This window comes from Crocuta crocuta, unplaced genomic scaffold, assembly GCF_008692635.1.
Source record: "Crocuta crocuta isolate KB4526 unplaced genomic scaffold, BGI_CrCroc_1.0 scaffold408, whole genome shotgun sequence".
In the NCBI taxonomy this organism is placed as follows: Eukaryota; Metazoa; Chordata; class Mammalia; order Carnivora; family Hyaenidae; genus Crocuta; species Crocuta crocuta.
The window spans coordinates 5,805,202-5,822,280 of NW_027527444.1; the positions used below are offsets into that span (position 1 = coordinate 5,805,202).

The window sequence follows — 17,079 nt, forward strand, 5'->3', positions numbered from 1 at the left end:
GGTACTGACAGCCACTTTGAAAAATAAGTAATGAGCTACCTGAAAAAGGAACGTCAGCATTCTGTATCACATGACCCTGTCAGCCATCGGATTGGCACCCCGTGAGATTAAGCATACTGCTTGCAGCTGACGGTGTTCTCTCATCGCTTTCTGCCTGTGTCCTTCTGCTCTGTGAGCTGTGAGTTCTCTGTGCCCTTCCATTCACTCAGGAGTCTCAATCCTTGAATGCACATTTGGGCTGTCTTCCCTTTGGTTTTGACATGTCAGTGCCCTCGGTAGACTCCCTGGAGCTCTCAGGACCCAGCTCGGGTGTGGGGTGGAGGCCCGTCTAGTGCGGGAGGAGCCCAAGCATTTACTGAGCCAGCCTCGGGCACGCTTCGCAGTAGAAGCGGACAAGAGGCCCCCCGGGAATCCCAGGCAAGGCTGTACCGGGGCTTGTGCTCCAAAAAGGGAGGTGCCTGAACGCAGGGTCCTCCAGCTGGCTCCCCGGGAGGGGCTGACAAGAGCCTTAAAGAAACCTCGGCCAGAAAAGGGTGCCGTCTGAACACGCAGGCTGGGATTGTTTATCCACGCTCTTGCACTTACAGGTCATGCTTCGTCCTTCTTCTTACACCGCAGGTCTAATTAGCATGTTAAGCCCCACCCCTGGGTGTGGACTTAGTATTAAAATGAGGGCGAAAGTTGGTGAAAGGTCAGTGCTGGGGTCCATCTTGGCTCAGACTGGTTTGGTCTGGTTCTCACAGTTGAACTTCCCTTTTAGGTGCTGGAGGGTTAGCACGGAGTCTGAACTGGAGCAAACCAGTCAAAAACTGGGTCGGGGGCTTGTTTGGAGCTTGTGGCTTCTGGCATCGGGCATAGTTTCTGGCGGCAAGCAGCACCTATAAGCAGGGCTGGAAAACTGAGGACCCTGGTCCCTGCTCTGTCTCAGAAGCGGGGTACCTACAGCAGTTTGTTCTTTTCGATACCATGGCGTTTGGTTCCCAGCAAACCTTGGGAACCAGGAGACGGTTGAGTCTCGTGCTCCCGGACCCTCTCCTAACATCATTAGCTCCAACCACCTACTTCCCAGTGGCCGGCCCCTTCGCCCTGTCTGCGGCAGGGGTCCGACCCTCATCTCTTCCCACGCCCTGTGTGCAGGCCTCATGGTGAATGTCACAGGCAGTACTTGGAAGTTACTGTGGGTTCTAACTTCCATAAAAACGAGGCTGAATCATTTCACTGATTTCACTAGTAAACATTTTGAGGCAGGGTAAACGTTCTCAAGGTTTTCTTATAGCATCCTCTCTGCTTATCATGAAACTATTATACTGAGCCCGTATGAGACTTTTGGGTGGGTCACAGTCTTGGAACGTTGGAGCAGGACAGCATCCGGGAGGTGGCCAAGCCCTTCCGCAGCTCGGATTGATGTTGGGGCTGGACTCCCGGTTGGGCTCACCCAGGCTTCTGCCCTGACCCGAGAATGCTGCAGCCTGTGGAGCCCATCTTGAGGCTATCTATGTTGTGCACTCATGCCATGACCAAGGTATCTTTTAGGAACTTTGGATGGTAGTAAGGAGTTACAGAGTCTCTGCCCATAGTTCATAATCTGCCTGTGGAGGCCAAATCTTGAATAAAGATGCTTTGCAGGAAAATGGAAGGCACACCAAAGTTACCGTAGGGCAGTGTGTATTTCATTGTTACGTGCTGCTATGTAAAGACACCTTCTGTGTACAGGACCGCTTACCAAACCCTGACCCTGTTTCAACTTTGCTTTTAGGAAAAGAGGGGATGACATTATGCCAGGACTCCGTGCTGGAAAGGCCCTGGCCATTAAATGTCCATAGGAGTGTTTGGGGTGGTTCCAAGCTGTCATATGTGTGTGTGACAGTAGTGGCCGGTTGGAGAACTCAAATCATGGTTAGGACTAAGCATTTACCTCATCCATTGATGAAAGGTTCTCTTAACAGGCTGGGTGCTGTCTTGGGTACCCCAGGGAGTGTACTCTTATGGGGAGGTTGGTGTGCAAACCGCATGTGATGTGACTGCCAGATCAGAAGTGCTTAACGGGCCAAGCAGCCAGGTCAGGGAGGACTCCCCAGGGGAGGTCACATTTGGGCTGAGACTCTCAGCCCTGGAGTTCCTGTAGGAAGACAGCGTGCTGGAGAAAAGGGAGGGCGTTTTCAAATCTGTGACAGCAGCGTTGAACATTCTCGTATCAGAGTTGGAACTGTGGCAGAGGCCATCGTACGTAATTACAGTCTCCCTTTCTATTGCAAGTTGAATTTGTATAGTTAGGATTTATATACTCCCTACGTTCTAGGAAGTACCTTGCCCAGAATTTGGGTCTCAATATACATGAGGTGGTTTTTTTTGTTTTTTTTTTTTTAAATACATGAGGTTTTAGTTACCTCCTTTGCAATAATTACAAAAAATGGGGAGGATATTGGAAACGGATGAAGGAGGCAAAGCCAATGAATGGCTGACGGGTCAGAGTTGTGGCCATAAGTGCTTTGGGGGTCCAGGGAAGGACAAGCTCCAGTGGTGCAGGGAAGGGGGTGCAGACATTGAGCGGCGGGTGCCCCTGTGCGCCCCACAGCAGAGAGGTGGCCTGCGGATGTGCCTCTGCATTTGTGCGGGGGCTTCCCTGACGAGCATGAGACCACCCCTGGACCCCGACAGCAAAGCACTGCCGCTGGGAACTTCAGGGGTTTTTGATTTTGCTTTTGTTTTGCTTAGTGTCCTGCCATTATTTTATTCTCTTGAATCTAAAACTGGAAAGCTTGACTGGTTCCACCAGCCCTTTTCTCATAAGGCAATTTATAGGAGCCTCAGCCACGTCAGGGAGGGAGCACTCTTCATGGCCCCTGATTTGATGTTACTTCCTAACCCAGATACTTGAGCAATGGAAAATGATTCAAAGCAACTGTATTGGATTTTGGTTTATTAAGAGGTACATTTATTTATGGTTTACCTATTTTTAGGTTTAATACCTGGAGGGAGGATAAAATTGGTGCACAGTGCCACGATTCAGCTGAATGACAGGTAAGATGCGCCGCCTGGACCTACACCATCCGCTTCATCCCACTAAAACCTCTCCCACAGAAGGAAATAGCATTAGGGGTTAGACAGTAAATGCATCAAGTTTGCATTGAAAAATCCAAGTTTTCACATTGTATATTTGCTAAATAGTTTATTTGCCAATTAGTTTAATATTAATGAGTCAGTGTAATAAATACAGTTGCTAGGTATAGAGCTAACATTTTCTTCTTTGATTAAAATAATTTCTATCTTAGGGGGGCCTGAGTGGCTCAGTGGTTAAGCATTCGAGTCTTGATTTCGGCCCAGGTCATGATCTCACAGTTCATGACGTCAAGCCCTGAGTCCGACTCTGCACTGACAGTGCAGAGCCTGCTTGGGATTCTCTTTCTCTCCCCCTCTCTCTGCCTTTCCTCCGCACTCTCTCTCTCAAAATAAATAAACTTTAAAAAGAATAATTTCTATCTTCTAAGCCAGTACTATTTGACTGCTTTTCATCCAGTTTTAATACAACTCTGAGGTTAAATAGGTACATTTCAGGAACTAGAAACACCAATATGAAAGTTGTTTTCAGAAATTTTGGTTTCTGTTTTTACTCCTGTAACTTAACAGGACATAAAAATTCTTACTAAATGTATAAGTATTGTTTGTGGTATTTCTATACCATGTTGATTTGTTTCCCAAACACCTTTTTTTGTTGTCATTTACTGCAGCTGATAGCATATAATTTACCTTTGAAAAAAAATTTTTTTTGGCCTGATTCTTCACCATCAGCCAGAACGCCTCTGGGTTGTATTAATAAATTTGTATGAATATAATTATTACAGGGAGTCACTTATGTTTAAAAAGTCCCCTAGTATGTGGTAGAACCACCCCCAGGTTCTTGCTTGGTTCTGGGCTTGTCTCGGGGCCTGGGGCCCTTCCTGAACCTCCCCAGGGGTTCGAGAGGGGTCCACTGAGATGGGAGGTCGACCACGAGCGTGCTCGATCAGAGGGAGCGGTGTGTGGGAGGCCCAGAGGCACAAGCACTGGACACATTTAGGGAACTGCCAGTAGGTTGCTGTTGGAGGAGATGGGGACGAGTCCCTGGCCGGGCCTCAGAGTTTGCTATGCTGCAGGGTCCAGACTGTTCCCTTGCAGGAGGTTGGGAGCCAGTACAGGGTTTTAAGGCAGTGAGTAAGTAGCATGTCTTATTTGTGATTAGGAATGATCGGCTTGGCAGCAGTGTGAGATTGGACAGAGGAAGGGAGGCTGGAGTTGGGGAGACCGAGAGGCTGTTACAGGACTGATAAGGAAGATAAGGGTCTGAAGCAAGGTGGCCATCTTGCGTATGGAAGGACTGACTTCTGTTAAAGGGGCAGAGCTGAAGAAACCTGGTGACTGACAGGTTCAGGGAACTGCCGCTCACCAGGGGTCCGTGTCAGCTGCCAGTACTGCACACAAGATGAAGGAGTTGGGCAGGATCTGGCCACCAGCCTCGGGTGGGCTGGGCTCGTGGTGATTGTGGAGATGACCAGGAGGTGGCCAGCGCGCAGCAGGGACCTTGGTTAGAGGCACAGACTGAGGAGTCTTCGGCTGACAGGTGACATTTGCAGTCTTGAACGTGGAATATGGCCAGAGTCCTGAGTCAGAAGTGGATGTGGTGGAAAGAGTGGCCATGAGTCCCTTCCTGTTACAGATACAGACGCTGAATCAAGTTAAAACTAACAATAAACTACAGGGAGTTTTTCCAGAGAAGAAGAGGACGGTGCCAGGACAGGAATGGAGCTTGAAGTTAGTGTGCAAGATTTTGTGTGGTGTGGAGGCTGGAGTATCAGGTGAGGCTGGCGCAGGCCTCCTGGCTCTGCGGGGCTCAAGCCTGTGCCGAGCAGTGATGCATCGGGCTTGCCTGAGGCTGGCAGCTGTAATTGAGCCCAGTGCAGGGCTCAAACTCACCGCCCCTTCAGTGAGAGAGAAACCCCAGAGGCCCCACCCCAGCCCCGCTGAGATCAGGGAGCATGCAAGTCCCAGAACCCCAAGCTCTAGGTCTGGTCTGGGGTCAACCGAGAAGGCAGGGTCAGAGTCTCAGACCAGTGGCTTAGCATCAAGGCTCTGGGACAGCTGCCCGGTGGGCGGTGTTGGAGGCGGAGGAAGCACTGTCCCCCCGCTGAGAAGGCGCTTTGAGACTCGGAAACAAAGGCGACTTCACTGAGTTCAGACAGCATTTTATCCAGGGTAACTAAACTGACAGGGAGGATTGAGCCGGTGACAATCCGCAGCTGCACAGCTGTTCTCTGCAAGGTTCAGACCGTAGTCCACAGCTTATGTAGAGTGAGGGGAGGTGTGGAAAGGCATCATGGTGAGGTCAGAGGGTTCACACGCACCTCAGAGAGTTTGTACGCACCTGACTGCGAGCTAACCTATAATTCAGTCTACTGGCACCATCTGTGCTCCGGGAAGGGAGACCCGATGTTATCTTTAACAAATTTGCAGATATAGCCAAAGCAGGCCTCCCCAATCCTGGCCGACTGGGGAGTATATACACTTCTAACGTGTAGATACTCATCTCCAAGGGGCCCAGAATGTGTAGCCCCAAGAGGGGGCGTGTACAAGATGGAGTCAGTATCGTCAGCACTTCTATGGGGGGGGAGGGGAGACGCTTCCATAAGCTGGGCTCCCGGGGCTCTTAGAGGATGCAGTTCAGAGAGAAAAATTACAAAAACTGCAAACATGAGGAAACACCTACTGTGGTACAACAAATAGGTTTAGCAAAACAAGACCTTGAGATGATGGTGGCATCTAAGAGACATTTCTAGAAAGAAACTGTTATCTCTGAAATTTAAGAGTCAGTGAATGGTTAACTAGATGAGACTTAGCTGAAGAAAGAATTAGTGAATGAGAGACAAGAGCTGGAGAAATTGTCTAGCTCATAGGGAACATGGAAGGAAATGGAGAAAGAGCAGCAGAGGAAACGTGGGGTCACCGATTCTGTCCGCTGGCACACGGCGCGGAGTAAATGTGTTATGTGGTGTCATCCCTGACGAATCAGTTCATCTGTTCATCCTTCTGTTTCTTCCCAGCCTTTCCCGTAAAGACTGTGAATTCTGGGGGGCCACGCAAACCCTCAATGTGAAGTTTCTGCCTTCAGATCCTGGTCACTTCATTGTTGGCACAGACGTGGTAAGTACTAGTTTCAAATCTTACTCTGTAACTCATTCTCCTTTCCTGGCTGCTTGCCAAATACCTTCATTAAAGGTTAACTTACTGTTTGCATTTATTGTGATGCTGTTTTACTTGTTTCAAGAATAACTGCTTTATCCAGCCTCATACCTAATCCATTTTAGTCACCATCGGTCTTCTTATCGCCAGGGTCTTATAAGTCATGGCACCAGACAGGATTTGAGAGTATCTCCCAGACTGTACAAACCCCAGCAACGTGGCATGAGACCAGTCAGAGTAAATGCGATCGATTTTTCACCATTTGGAGAACCAATATTCTTGGTAAGAGAGTCAGTTGTTAAAGTACCACTTCCGTTTGGGCAGCAAAATGCTGGCGGTGGCCTCTGGGAATGTTTAAAAGCGGGTGAGTTGCCAGCACACTCTGGTACCTGCGGTCTGTGCGGGAGAAGGTCCCCTCTGTGTGGCCAGGGCAGAGCAGTCCACGTGGCTGTTGAATGGACCTTAGACGCCTGTACCTTCACGTAATTGGAGCTTGAGGAAAGTTACAAGACCCTGCCACAACATCACACGCTTACCTCCACGGCTCCACCCTGTCTCCCCAGTCGTGTGTGGGTGTTTCGCGCTCTTCTGTCTGAGAGGAAGTTGCACAAACGGTACTTTATCCCTAAGTAGAGTGGTGTGGGTTTCAGGAGAACAGGGTCGTTCTCATGTAGCTGCGATGCGGTCCTGACCATCAGGAAGTTCGTGCTGGCACAGTCCTGTCTTCTGATGGACAGGGCTGCCCCACATTCCACGGCCATCCCCATAATGTCCTGTTGGATAAGCAAAGTAACACCCAGGTCAGGAGTCTCATTCAGTTCTGGGACAGGTCCTCAGTCTCTCCTGACCTTGACATTTTTAAAGGGCTTGGAACGAGTCTGTGTGATGTTTCCTCACGATTAGATTCAGTTTTGCTCTAACCTGTGTCTGCCAGCTCCCTTCATGGTGGAGTCACCACTTTCCCTGTCTGGTTACCAAGCATCTGTGGGGGGATAAGGGGACACTACGTCCACATCCCACATACGGCCCCTCCGGCCCCCTCGCTGGCCCTGGGATCCCTCAGCAAGGCTTGCCTGCATCTGCGACTCGGGAGATTGCCAAACAGTGGTTTCCTATCCTTTGCCTTGTCTCCGGTGCAGGCGTGCGTGTGTGTTTTTATTACGCGAGTGTGGACACCTGGCTGCCCACTCTCCTCATTGGGTCACACCCCCCACTGTACTGCCTGATTGATTCTGCTGCTCAGACCGTCCTGGGGACCTGCCTCGGGCTGGTTCTTGTGTTTTCTGACCTCATTCTGCGAGCCGTCCTTTGCTTCTGGTACCGCAAACTCAGAATCAGCCTTTTCTCCAAGAGGCCCTTCCCCAGTCAGGAGAAAATACCTGCAAGCCAGGATCTGGGCAGGAAGAAGTGCTCCTTGGACAGGACACAGCATCTCTGTCTGCTTCTCATAAACACGTGCTTGTCCCACATCTTTAATGCCAGGGTGACTCAGGGCTCCCTCCACCCCTGACAGTGGGGGACCTGGCTCCTCTGGCCCGTGACGTACACAGAACACTTTGTGGGCGCTAACTCGGGCCCCTGCTCTTCTTGAGGGAGGAGGTGAAGGAGTAAAGATATTGAGTAAAAAGGAATCAAGCTTCTCTTCCTAAGCTTAAAATTGGTTTTTTGCTAAACCAGCCAAGTTTTATTTGATAAAAATTTCAATCCAAGGAGAATATATAACCATATTATTGGTTCAAATTTATGTGCTTTTTTTTTTTTAAAAAGGTGGGTTATTTAGTTCTCTGGAGCCGATCTGAATGGCCTGAGGGTGAATTAGCAGTAGTCACCTTTGTTGAAGATAAACAGCTATTTATATCTTCACTGAATTCATTATTAGCCATTTGGGGAAGGGGAAGGGTTCAAGGTGTATCAGGATCTCCTGGGTGGGTGCTCACCTTTGTAGTTGACGAGGACAGAGTGTCGCTGAGGTGTCCCCGCTGCTGAGGCTGAGGGAGTGAGGAGGGGCTGTGACGGACAGTCCCCTTCCCTGTCCCCAGGCCGGCTGTTCAGACGGAAGCATCAGGCTGCACCAGCTGACCAGCGAGCGCCCCCTCCTGCAGTGGGACGGTGGCACCGGCGGCCACGCCGTCACAGGCCTGCGCTGGTCCTTAACCAGACCTGCCGTGTTTCTGGCCCAGGATGACACTTCCTGCATTTATGTTTGGGACCTCCTGGAAAGCGATTTGGGTCCTGTGGCCAAACAGCTCATCTCCCCGGACAAGTAAGTCTGATGGCACCGCTGCCCCCACAGGTGGCTCTTGACACAGGCGCCCTCGATGGTCTTTGTACTTAATTTATGCGTAAGGTTGCTACGCTTTAAAATGTGGCTATTTATGTTTAAATAGTTTTTATGTTTACATCTTTAAGTAATGTTTTGAAAACCACTTTAAAATGTGTTATTTCATACTTCATCCAGAACAGTCTGTGGATTAAAGAATTCACACTGTACTGTTTTCCCATGATTATCATTGTAGAAATAAAAGAAGCTTTTGTGAGCTCCTTAGTTATGTTCATTTTTTAGTCTTATAAATTCAGTAAATGTCCGAGTGATATAGCGTCTCCCTTCTAGTTTCGGAGAAGGGATCCCACATGGGAATCAGCAACTCACATAATTTCACTTCGGTGTCAGTCGATGCCCTGGACTGAGGTCACAGTTAGACCAGCCCCCTCTCCCCACCTCTGCTCTGATTAACGTGAAACCCAGTCATGATTCATTGTTGTTTCGTTTAATTGAAAGTTGAAATATGTGTACAGTTTTCACTATGAAGGGCTCTCTCTTGACTCTGCTTTGTCTCTACACCTGTTTTCTTTCTTGAGATTTTATATTTCTCCTCAATAAACTCTCCTGCTATGAAATGAAGGCTCCTAATGACCGAGGGAGGGCAGGGCCACCCGGCCGCATCCCACGTCCCTNACTGACGTTAGCATACACCACTAAGATCTGAAAAAATTAAGAACTGCATTTACTTCGTTCAAGTACTGTGTATACTTACCTTATTCTAATTATTAAACAAAGACACCATTAAACTCCAGACTGTGATTCACACATAAACACATAATGCACGCACACTCATGTAACACAGCAGTGTTTACGAGCACCTACTGTGCGCCCAGCAGCACTGCCGGCGCCAGGGGCCGTGGTGAACCTGCTGGTGGGCCCGTGTCCCGATGGGGCAAGGGAGTGGTAAACACACTGGAGTCCACTCGTGGCTCCCACAGCCGGTGAGGAGAGAGGAGGTGGGGGCAGCGGGGACCAGCGGAGTGCCGGGGTCTCGGGAGAGGGCAGCGAGCCGCTAGGCGGAGCGAGAGAAAGGCTTTGGAGAGGGTGGGGGCCTCCTTCCTGAGAGCCCTCCCGTCCCTGGTCAGAGCAGCGTCTACTTTGAGAAGTGGGCTTCACAGGAAGGGCTCAGTGTTTCTTCAGTGTAGAGAAGGACTGAACAAGAAGAAAATAACAGTTAAAAGGCAGGAGCTTTGGGGCACCTGGGTGGCCCGGTTAGGTCAGTGTCTGACTCTTGACTTCGGCCCTCGTGATCTCACAGTTCGTGAGTTGGAGCCCCGCGTCGGGCTCTGTGCCGACAGTGGGGAGCCTGCTTGGCATCCTCTCTCTCCCTCCCCCTCTGCCCCTCCCCCACTCACTCTCTTTCTGTCTCTCAAATAAATATATATTTTTTTCAAAGACAGAGCTGAGGTAGAAGGGAGACTTCACATTCAGGGCTACTTTAAGCCCGGGACGATAGTCCTCTGCTTGCCCGTGGTCTGCAGGCAGGCCGCGCCCGTGCGTGGGGAGCAGTGCCGAGGTGGTGGCAGCTGCTTTGAGCCCAGACTTTGCCTTTTCTTTCCCACGCTCGCTGCTGGGCTTCTGTCCACCTCACGAACCCGAGGAGCGGGCTCCATGGGCAGTGACCGTGGGACTGGCGCTCCCGCACCTATCTGAGTGCTTGTCGCGAGGCCCGGTTCAGCGGCGCCCGCGGTGCGCGCCTGCCTTCGTCCGCCCCTCTTCCCGAGTTCGTGCCAGTGAGGTGTCGCCTGTATTCTGCACTAGTGTGGCCACCGCTGTTGAAGCACCAAGTAGCGCCAAGTGACTGCTGCGGTTTTTCAGTTTGCTCACCTGCCGCAAGCTTCAGAGCACGACCTGCAGGCGGGCGTAGACCGGCCCACCTCACAGAGGCTCAGGCAGGTCCCTGTCAGGGAGTGGGACAAGTGTACAGAGTATTAGTGGGCAGGCAGACCCTGTGGGGCCACAACTGGTGCCCGCCGTGGCCGCTGGCATCCACCTCGAGGGGCACACTTGTGCCAGTCGTGGATCCCACCGAACGTGGCTCCTGTGGGTGCTGGTGGCCCTGGTCACTATGAGGAGACAGGGGCGGGGGGGTGGCGGCAGCATTGGGGTAGGTGTGAGTGGGGATGGCCTGGGCCCTCCTGCTGAGTAAAACTGGGACGACTGTGTGACAGAGGCATTCCCAGGATGCTGGGGACCCTGACCAAATTAGGCATAGTCAGGCCATCTGGTCAGGGGAGGGCTCTGGAGGTGACACCACTGAGCCAGGTGTCGAAGGATAAGTGGAAATGAGCCAGAGGAAGACAGGCAGAGAGAGCGTCCAGGTGCCTCGTGGGAACTGGGGTCTGGGCGGCCTTGAGTAGACCTGGGATGCACGAGTGCAGCCTGTGAGGGGAGAGGTCAGAGACAGGCCCCCGTCAGAGAAGCCGGTGGTGAAGGGACAGGAGGCAAGGTCAGGGCCGCTGGGCCGGCTCTAGGTTTCTCGCTGGGCACCTGAGAGCCGGCTGGCATGCCCGTTCTCCAGGGGCACCAAGTCGGAAGGGAGGTCTGGCGCTCAGGACATTAACCTGGGCTGGATCACAGGTGTCTGCAGGCAGCGTTCACCCTGATCAGTGATCCTCGCAAACACACAGATAGGTTTTCCAAGTGGTTTCTACAGAATTTTATGCATTTATTTCTGGTCTAACTGTCCTTTTATTTGGCAATGACTGAAATTTTTAGAATTTCCCTTCCTTTTTACCCCTCCCTTGGAGGATAGATGATTTGGGAGACTCATAGTCACACAGTATGTGCCTCTCGCTTTCAGGCTGGTGGCCATGACGGTCGTGGGTGAAGCAGAGAAGGCCAGTGGCGGATTCCTGGCCCTCGTGCTGGCCAGGGCCTCCGGCAGCGTGGATGTGCAGTTCCTGAAGAGGGCGTGGGCGGCCCCCACGGCAGATGAACTGAGGAGGCTGCAGCTGCTCTTGCAGGGAGCCCAGTAGGAAGGGGCGGTGAGATCGTGTGTGCGGGGAGCCCAGTAGGAGGGGGCGGTGAGATCATGGGTGCGGGGAGCCCAGTAGGACGGGGCGGTGAGATCATGGGTGCGGGGAGCCCAGTAGGAGGGGGCGGTGAGATCATGGGTGCGGGGAGCCCAGTAGGAGGGGGCGGTGAGATCCGGGTGCGGGGACCTCAGTAGGAGGGGGCGGTGAGATCGTGGGTGCGGGGAGCCCAGTAGGAGGGGGCGGTGAGATCGTGTGTGCGGGGAGCCCAGTAGGAGGGGGCGGTGAGATCCGGGTGCGGAGACCTCAGTAGGAGGGGGCGGTGAGATCGTGTGTGCAGGGAGCCCAGTAGGAGGGGGCGGTGAGATCACGGCCAGCTGGTGACCGACCGTGAAGAGTGCATTTCCATTCGCCAGCACATGCACCGATGTGGATACAGGACGTGTATTATGTATGTAACTTACTTTACGAGAACGTCACCTCAGTGTTCCCGGTAAATAAATCGCTATTTTTGAATGGAAACAACAAACATCTGAGTGCACGCTGAACTTTAGGGAAAATAGTCCTGGTGATTACGCTCTTCTCTGAGAATATTTTTACTTATTTTTAGAACAGCTTTAAAATACTGGTACATTTATATTTAAACAATCTGCCATGAGAATGTATTTTAATAAACAGTTTTCTTAGTTACGCAGAAAATGACATACCCGGGGTATAAATTAAAAGGAATTCCTTTATTGAAATCACCTCTGCCAACGACGTTTTCTTAAAACTTTCTTAGGCTTCTTTGGCAGTGTTTGACATATTTTGCATTATGCTTTAGTATTTAAAATGTCTTTGTATAAAAATAACACAAGTAAATAAATTCTCTTTTGAACATGGCACTCTGTTATAAAAGGGATGTAAGGCCAGGGGAAATCTGGGCTGAGAACGGGGAAGCCGTGGATGGCCTGTGCCAGCAGCTAGTGTAACCTGGCCCCGTGACGGGTGAGGGTGGGCAGTGCGGGCCCAGACTGGGGTTCAATCCCTCCAGCCACATGCGACTTCTACTTAGCCAGCCTCAGGAAGATTTCACTGCAGAACTGGGGCATCTTTTACCAGGAGGGGGTCTGGGAGGCCACCTGCCCATGTCACCCGACGCCCTGGGACAGTGCTGAGCATCTGTCACCTCTGCGTAAATGTGTATGTGTCTGGCTTCTTTGGTGGGTGTGCTCTTCCTCCTTCACTGGCCGAGGAGCTCTGTGGACAGAGACACGACCGTCTGCTCACCGTCATCTCCCAGAGCTGCGTGCCTGCCGCGTGCCACCAGTTGGCGCTTGGCCAGCGGTGGAAGAAGGAAGGAAGAGATGGATGCCTGGTGGTCGAGAGATGGCAGGGAGCTCTCGCTAATGCAGAGCAGAGCCCCGCCAGATGCCATGTTTCATGACTGGATGTGGAGATTTTAATTCTCGAAACAGGCTCATCCCTCTGTTGCCTCATCTACCCGTCCCTCTCCCCAAATCCTTATTTGTGAAATTTGACTAAATTGGAATTGAGAGGAGCCTAGCCACTCCTCCAGCAGTAACCAGTACCCTCCAGCAGCCTCCAGAATAAGCTGGCATGACGTTAGCAGCCATACTGGCTTTTCTAAGTCCCAGCAGAGGCTCAGGAAGACACAGAAGGGACAAAGCCCTGACCCACTTCTAGGTGTGAGATTGTTGGATGCCCCTGGAAGTGCCATGGCATCTAGGGATTGAGCATCTGCCACTGCCGGCTGTGTTTTGGACCAAAGCCTCTGTCTGCACCTTCCCATCCCCCCGGAAGACTGCCTCTCCCTTCGGTGGACGCTGCTGTCTGCTTTTACAGACACCCTCCGCCCCTGTGCCCACCCTCCCCTGGCACCTCCTTCCTCCCCTCTGCCTCGAGACCCCAACACCAGGAAATACCAAGAAGGAGATGAATGGCAAAGTATAATTTTGCCAAAATTATCCTTGAGGACATGTGGAGATTAGAAGGATCCCACCGGCAGTGCTTACTGCAGAAGGTAGTTTTGTGGAGTTTCACTCTTCGTTCAGAGTGTCTAAGAGACGTTAAGGAAGAGGAGGCCCCATCTGAGTCCAGCAGGTCTGTTTTGGGCTGGAGGTGTGCACTGCCCTTAACAGTGTCTGGAAAGAGAAGGTCCCGCTGAACCCTGCTTGTTGGCACCCGCGGAGTCTGGACATGACCGCTCTCTGAGGGCTGAGCGGACCAAGAGTGATGAATGGAGTGCTGGGAAATAGATTGTTCACACAGCGCTCGCAACAGTAGCCAAACATGGAAAGAGCCTAAATGTCCATCAACGGACGAATGCATCAANACGACCTCTGGAGACAGTCAACCAGAGGAAGAAATACGGGCAGCAAACCACAACCCAATGGTAGGCTGTAAGAAGAAATGGCTTCCATGAGAAGGAATAGAAAGCCATGGAGAGAACAGGCTTAACAATAAATAACTAGAGAAAATGCATAAAATAAGAATCAAAGTCCACACTGAAGGTGATGAGGGGGTATTTTCCGTAAGGAGTAAGGGGTCAGTTATGTGCTTGAGGAGAGTCTCAGGACACAGAGGGACAAATTGATGAAACAGTGAAAGACCAGAGTCCAAACTAGGAATTACAGGTCTTTCTAAGGACGAATAATTAGAAAAGAAGTAACAGTAAACAGTGGAAGAAAAACTTCCTTTGTTGATAAAAGGCCTAATTATGAATGTTGGAAGGCTCAGTGGGGGGTGGTCCACAGACAGGAACCAGGTCAACATTGCTTAAAATACCAGTGCGCTTTCAGAGTCCAGGAAACGTATTTTATTTTTCCTCTGTTTTCCTCCTTGATTAATTGAGCATTTTTTATGATTCCATCTTATGTCTCTTGGCTTATCACTTATACCTCTTTAATTTAAAAAATATTTTAACGTTTATTTATTTTTGAGAGAGTGAGACAGAGCATGAGCGAGGAAGGGACAGAGAGAGAAGGAGACACAGAATCTGAAGCAGCTCCAGGCTCTGGGCTGTCAGTACAGATCCCGACATGGGGCTTGAACTCACGAACAGTGAGATCATGACCTGAGCCAAAGTCGAACACTTAACTGACTGAGCCACCCAGGCACCCCTGATCTGTTTTAAAACCTTTCCGTTTATTTCTGTGGCATCCAGAAAATTGAATTAAGAAGAGTAGTTGGTTCTGAGCGTCCTGCTTCCCCACGGCTTAGTGGTGTATACTGAAGGCTGGGAGACGCCTTTCCGTGTTTCACCCAGATCACAAGCTCAGGCAGCCTCGGCTCTTCTCCTGGGAGCTGTGTGCCAATCCTGAGGTGTAGCCGGTTCCTGTCCCCTTGGGGGCACTGGGGAGCAGATCGCCTCTGCCTGGCCCAGCACTCACCCCGACCCGGGACATGCCGGTTCCGGTCATGGCCCCAGTGGGACGTGCGAGCTCCATGTGCAGGCAAATCTTGGATCCGAGGCAGGCCCGGTGGTAGTGGAGAAGGGAAAGCAGATTCACTAGCTTCCCCCGGGCATGGGAAGCCCGCCTGTGGGCGCCTCACCAAGTACGGGGTCGTGCCAGCTGAGCTTACAGGTTCCTAGGAGCCCCCTGAGACTGCTCCCCAGGCAGTGAGCACCCCGTCCTGTCCTCCCTCCTTCACACGGGTGCCTGCTCCTAATGGGAATGGGAAGCCTTCCCAAGGGGGTTTCCGGGCACACATTCCAGAGCCTCTGTGTCACACGTGCCACCTGCTCCCTCGCAGAGGCGCCCTCCACACCTGCCCCTTCCCTCACCCTGGGCACATCTGCTTTCTCACACCTGCCAGGGTGCAGGATGCAGGGCACACTGGTGACTGTGTGGGTGGCCAAGAATTGTGCAGAGAGGAGGGCAGGGCTGATTTCCAGGGAGGAGAGGGGCCAGGCGTCAGAGAAATGTGGGCCCGGACTTCCTGTCGGCCGCCTGTCGGATGTGTGAGAGGGGCGTGGGGAGGGGTCCACTCCGGGCACGCGGGGCTCGAGCTGGCGGGCCTCCCGAGGGCTCTGTCCGTGGCCCGTGCCGGGTGTGGGTTGTGGTCCGGTCAGAGAAGGACTCCGGTGACTTCTGTGCCAGCTGAGGGATGTGCAGGGAGGGCGGCAGAGGAGCCACACGCAGTTGTGTCGGGACGGAGCTTTCTGTGGCGTCTGGGTGGCGGTTCTGAGTGGCGCCAGGTGCGTCCCCTGTCGGCCCGCGCTGAAGCCGGTGCAATTGCGTTTCCGGACGGGGGGATGAGCTCTTTATACAACAGCAAACAAGATAATGGGATTTTTATTTCCACGGAACTGAAAGAGTCTTAAACTGCTCACAGGGAAGAAGGGAGACGGCAGGCACCAGAGGCCACACTTTAAAGACAGAACGTGTGATGCCAGGTGCTGGTTGGAGCGGAGAGTCCCTGCGCTGACAGCCCCAGGCCACCAGCACGGCCACGGCTCTGCTCCTGCCACCTTTCCAGAGGCTCCAGCCACGGGGCCACCTGGCAGGTGCAGCGCTTCTGGGCCAGGCTCCTGGGAGCCCCCGAGTCCCTGGGACCCTCTCGCCCGTGTGCTCCCGCGGCTGGGCCGGCAGCCTGCTCCCCGAGGCCCAGCTCCGCGGGGCTGTTGTGAATGGAGTACGCGAACTGACCTGAGCCTCGAGCCATCTCTATTATTTCACTTATGGCGGTTGGAATGAAGGAATTCTCTTAAATATGATGGTGTTTTCTGAACTATACAAGGAGATCATATTGCAAGGTTCTTGCTCATGTTTTTACTTGGACGAAAGTGTAACCTATTTTGCATCAAGTTTTTACTAAGAGTTTGATATTTTACATATGTTCTTCAAAAACTTTAGTTTATTTGGGGGCGCCTGGGTGGCTCAGTTGGTTAGGCGCCTGTCCAACTTCAGCTCAGGTTGAGATCTCCCGGTTCGTGGGTTCGAGCTCTGCATCAGGCTCTCTGCTGACAGCTTGGAGACTGGAGCTGCTTCACATTCTCTGTCTCCCTCTCTTTCTGCGCCCTACCACCCCCCTCAAAAATAAACATTAAATTTTTTAAAAATAAAAATTAAATTTATTTCTGAAATTATAAAAAGTAGTATTTGCATTTTGAAGGTAACTGAGAACTACACTAAAAACATAAATAAGAAAAAAACTGTTCTTCGCATTATTACATTTAGCCCAGTGTCTTTACATCTGTATCGTCAGGACACGGGCAGTGAATTTGTCCTCGGTGCAGGTGCCTACCCTGGCTGGCCCCTTCTGTGAGGCTCCACCTCCTGCTTGCGCCTCCAGGCAGCCCTCTCCCTTGGAGAGAGTTAATAGTCACCATCCCAGACTTTAGCCTCTACTACAAAGCTGTCATCATCAAGACAGTATGGTATTGGCACAAAAACAGACACATAGACAAACGGAATAGAGTAGAGAACTCAGAATTGGACCCACAAATGTATGGCCAATTAATCTTTGACAAAGCGGGAAAGAATATCCAATGGGAAAAAGTCTCTTTAGCAAATGGTGCTGGGAGAACTGGACAGCAAAATCCAGAAGAATGAAACTAGACCA

The 17,079-nt window shown here is 51.6% G+C and overlaps 1 protein-coding gene across 5 annotated transcripts in view; it reads left to right on the forward strand.

Annotated features, from left to right (window-relative positions):
* Positions 1-17,079, forward strand: part of DYNC2I1 (dynein 2 intermediate chain 1) — a 76,085-nt gene that overhangs the window by 41,972 nt on the left and 17,034 nt on the right. For 4 of the 5 annotated variants that reach the window (XR_013334488.1, XM_077761457.1, XM_077761448.1 and 1 more), the window contains exons 20-24: positions 2,961-3,021; positions 6,075-6,174; positions 6,364-6,495; positions 8,253-8,476; positions 11,340-11,510. Coding sequence is in view for 4 of the 5 variants with exons in the window: in XM_077761457.1 (XP_077617583.1) it covers positions 2,961-3,021; positions 6,075-6,174; positions 6,364-6,495; positions 8,253-8,476; positions 11,340-11,510 (688 nt within the window). In the remaining variant the exon portion in view is untranslated. Of the gene's footprint in view, positions 1-2,960; positions 3,022-6,074; positions 6,175-6,363; positions 6,496-8,252; positions 8,477-11,339; positions 11,524-17,079 lie in introns of all 5 variants that reach the window. The other variant, XM_077761477.1, reaches the window with a different exon arrangement.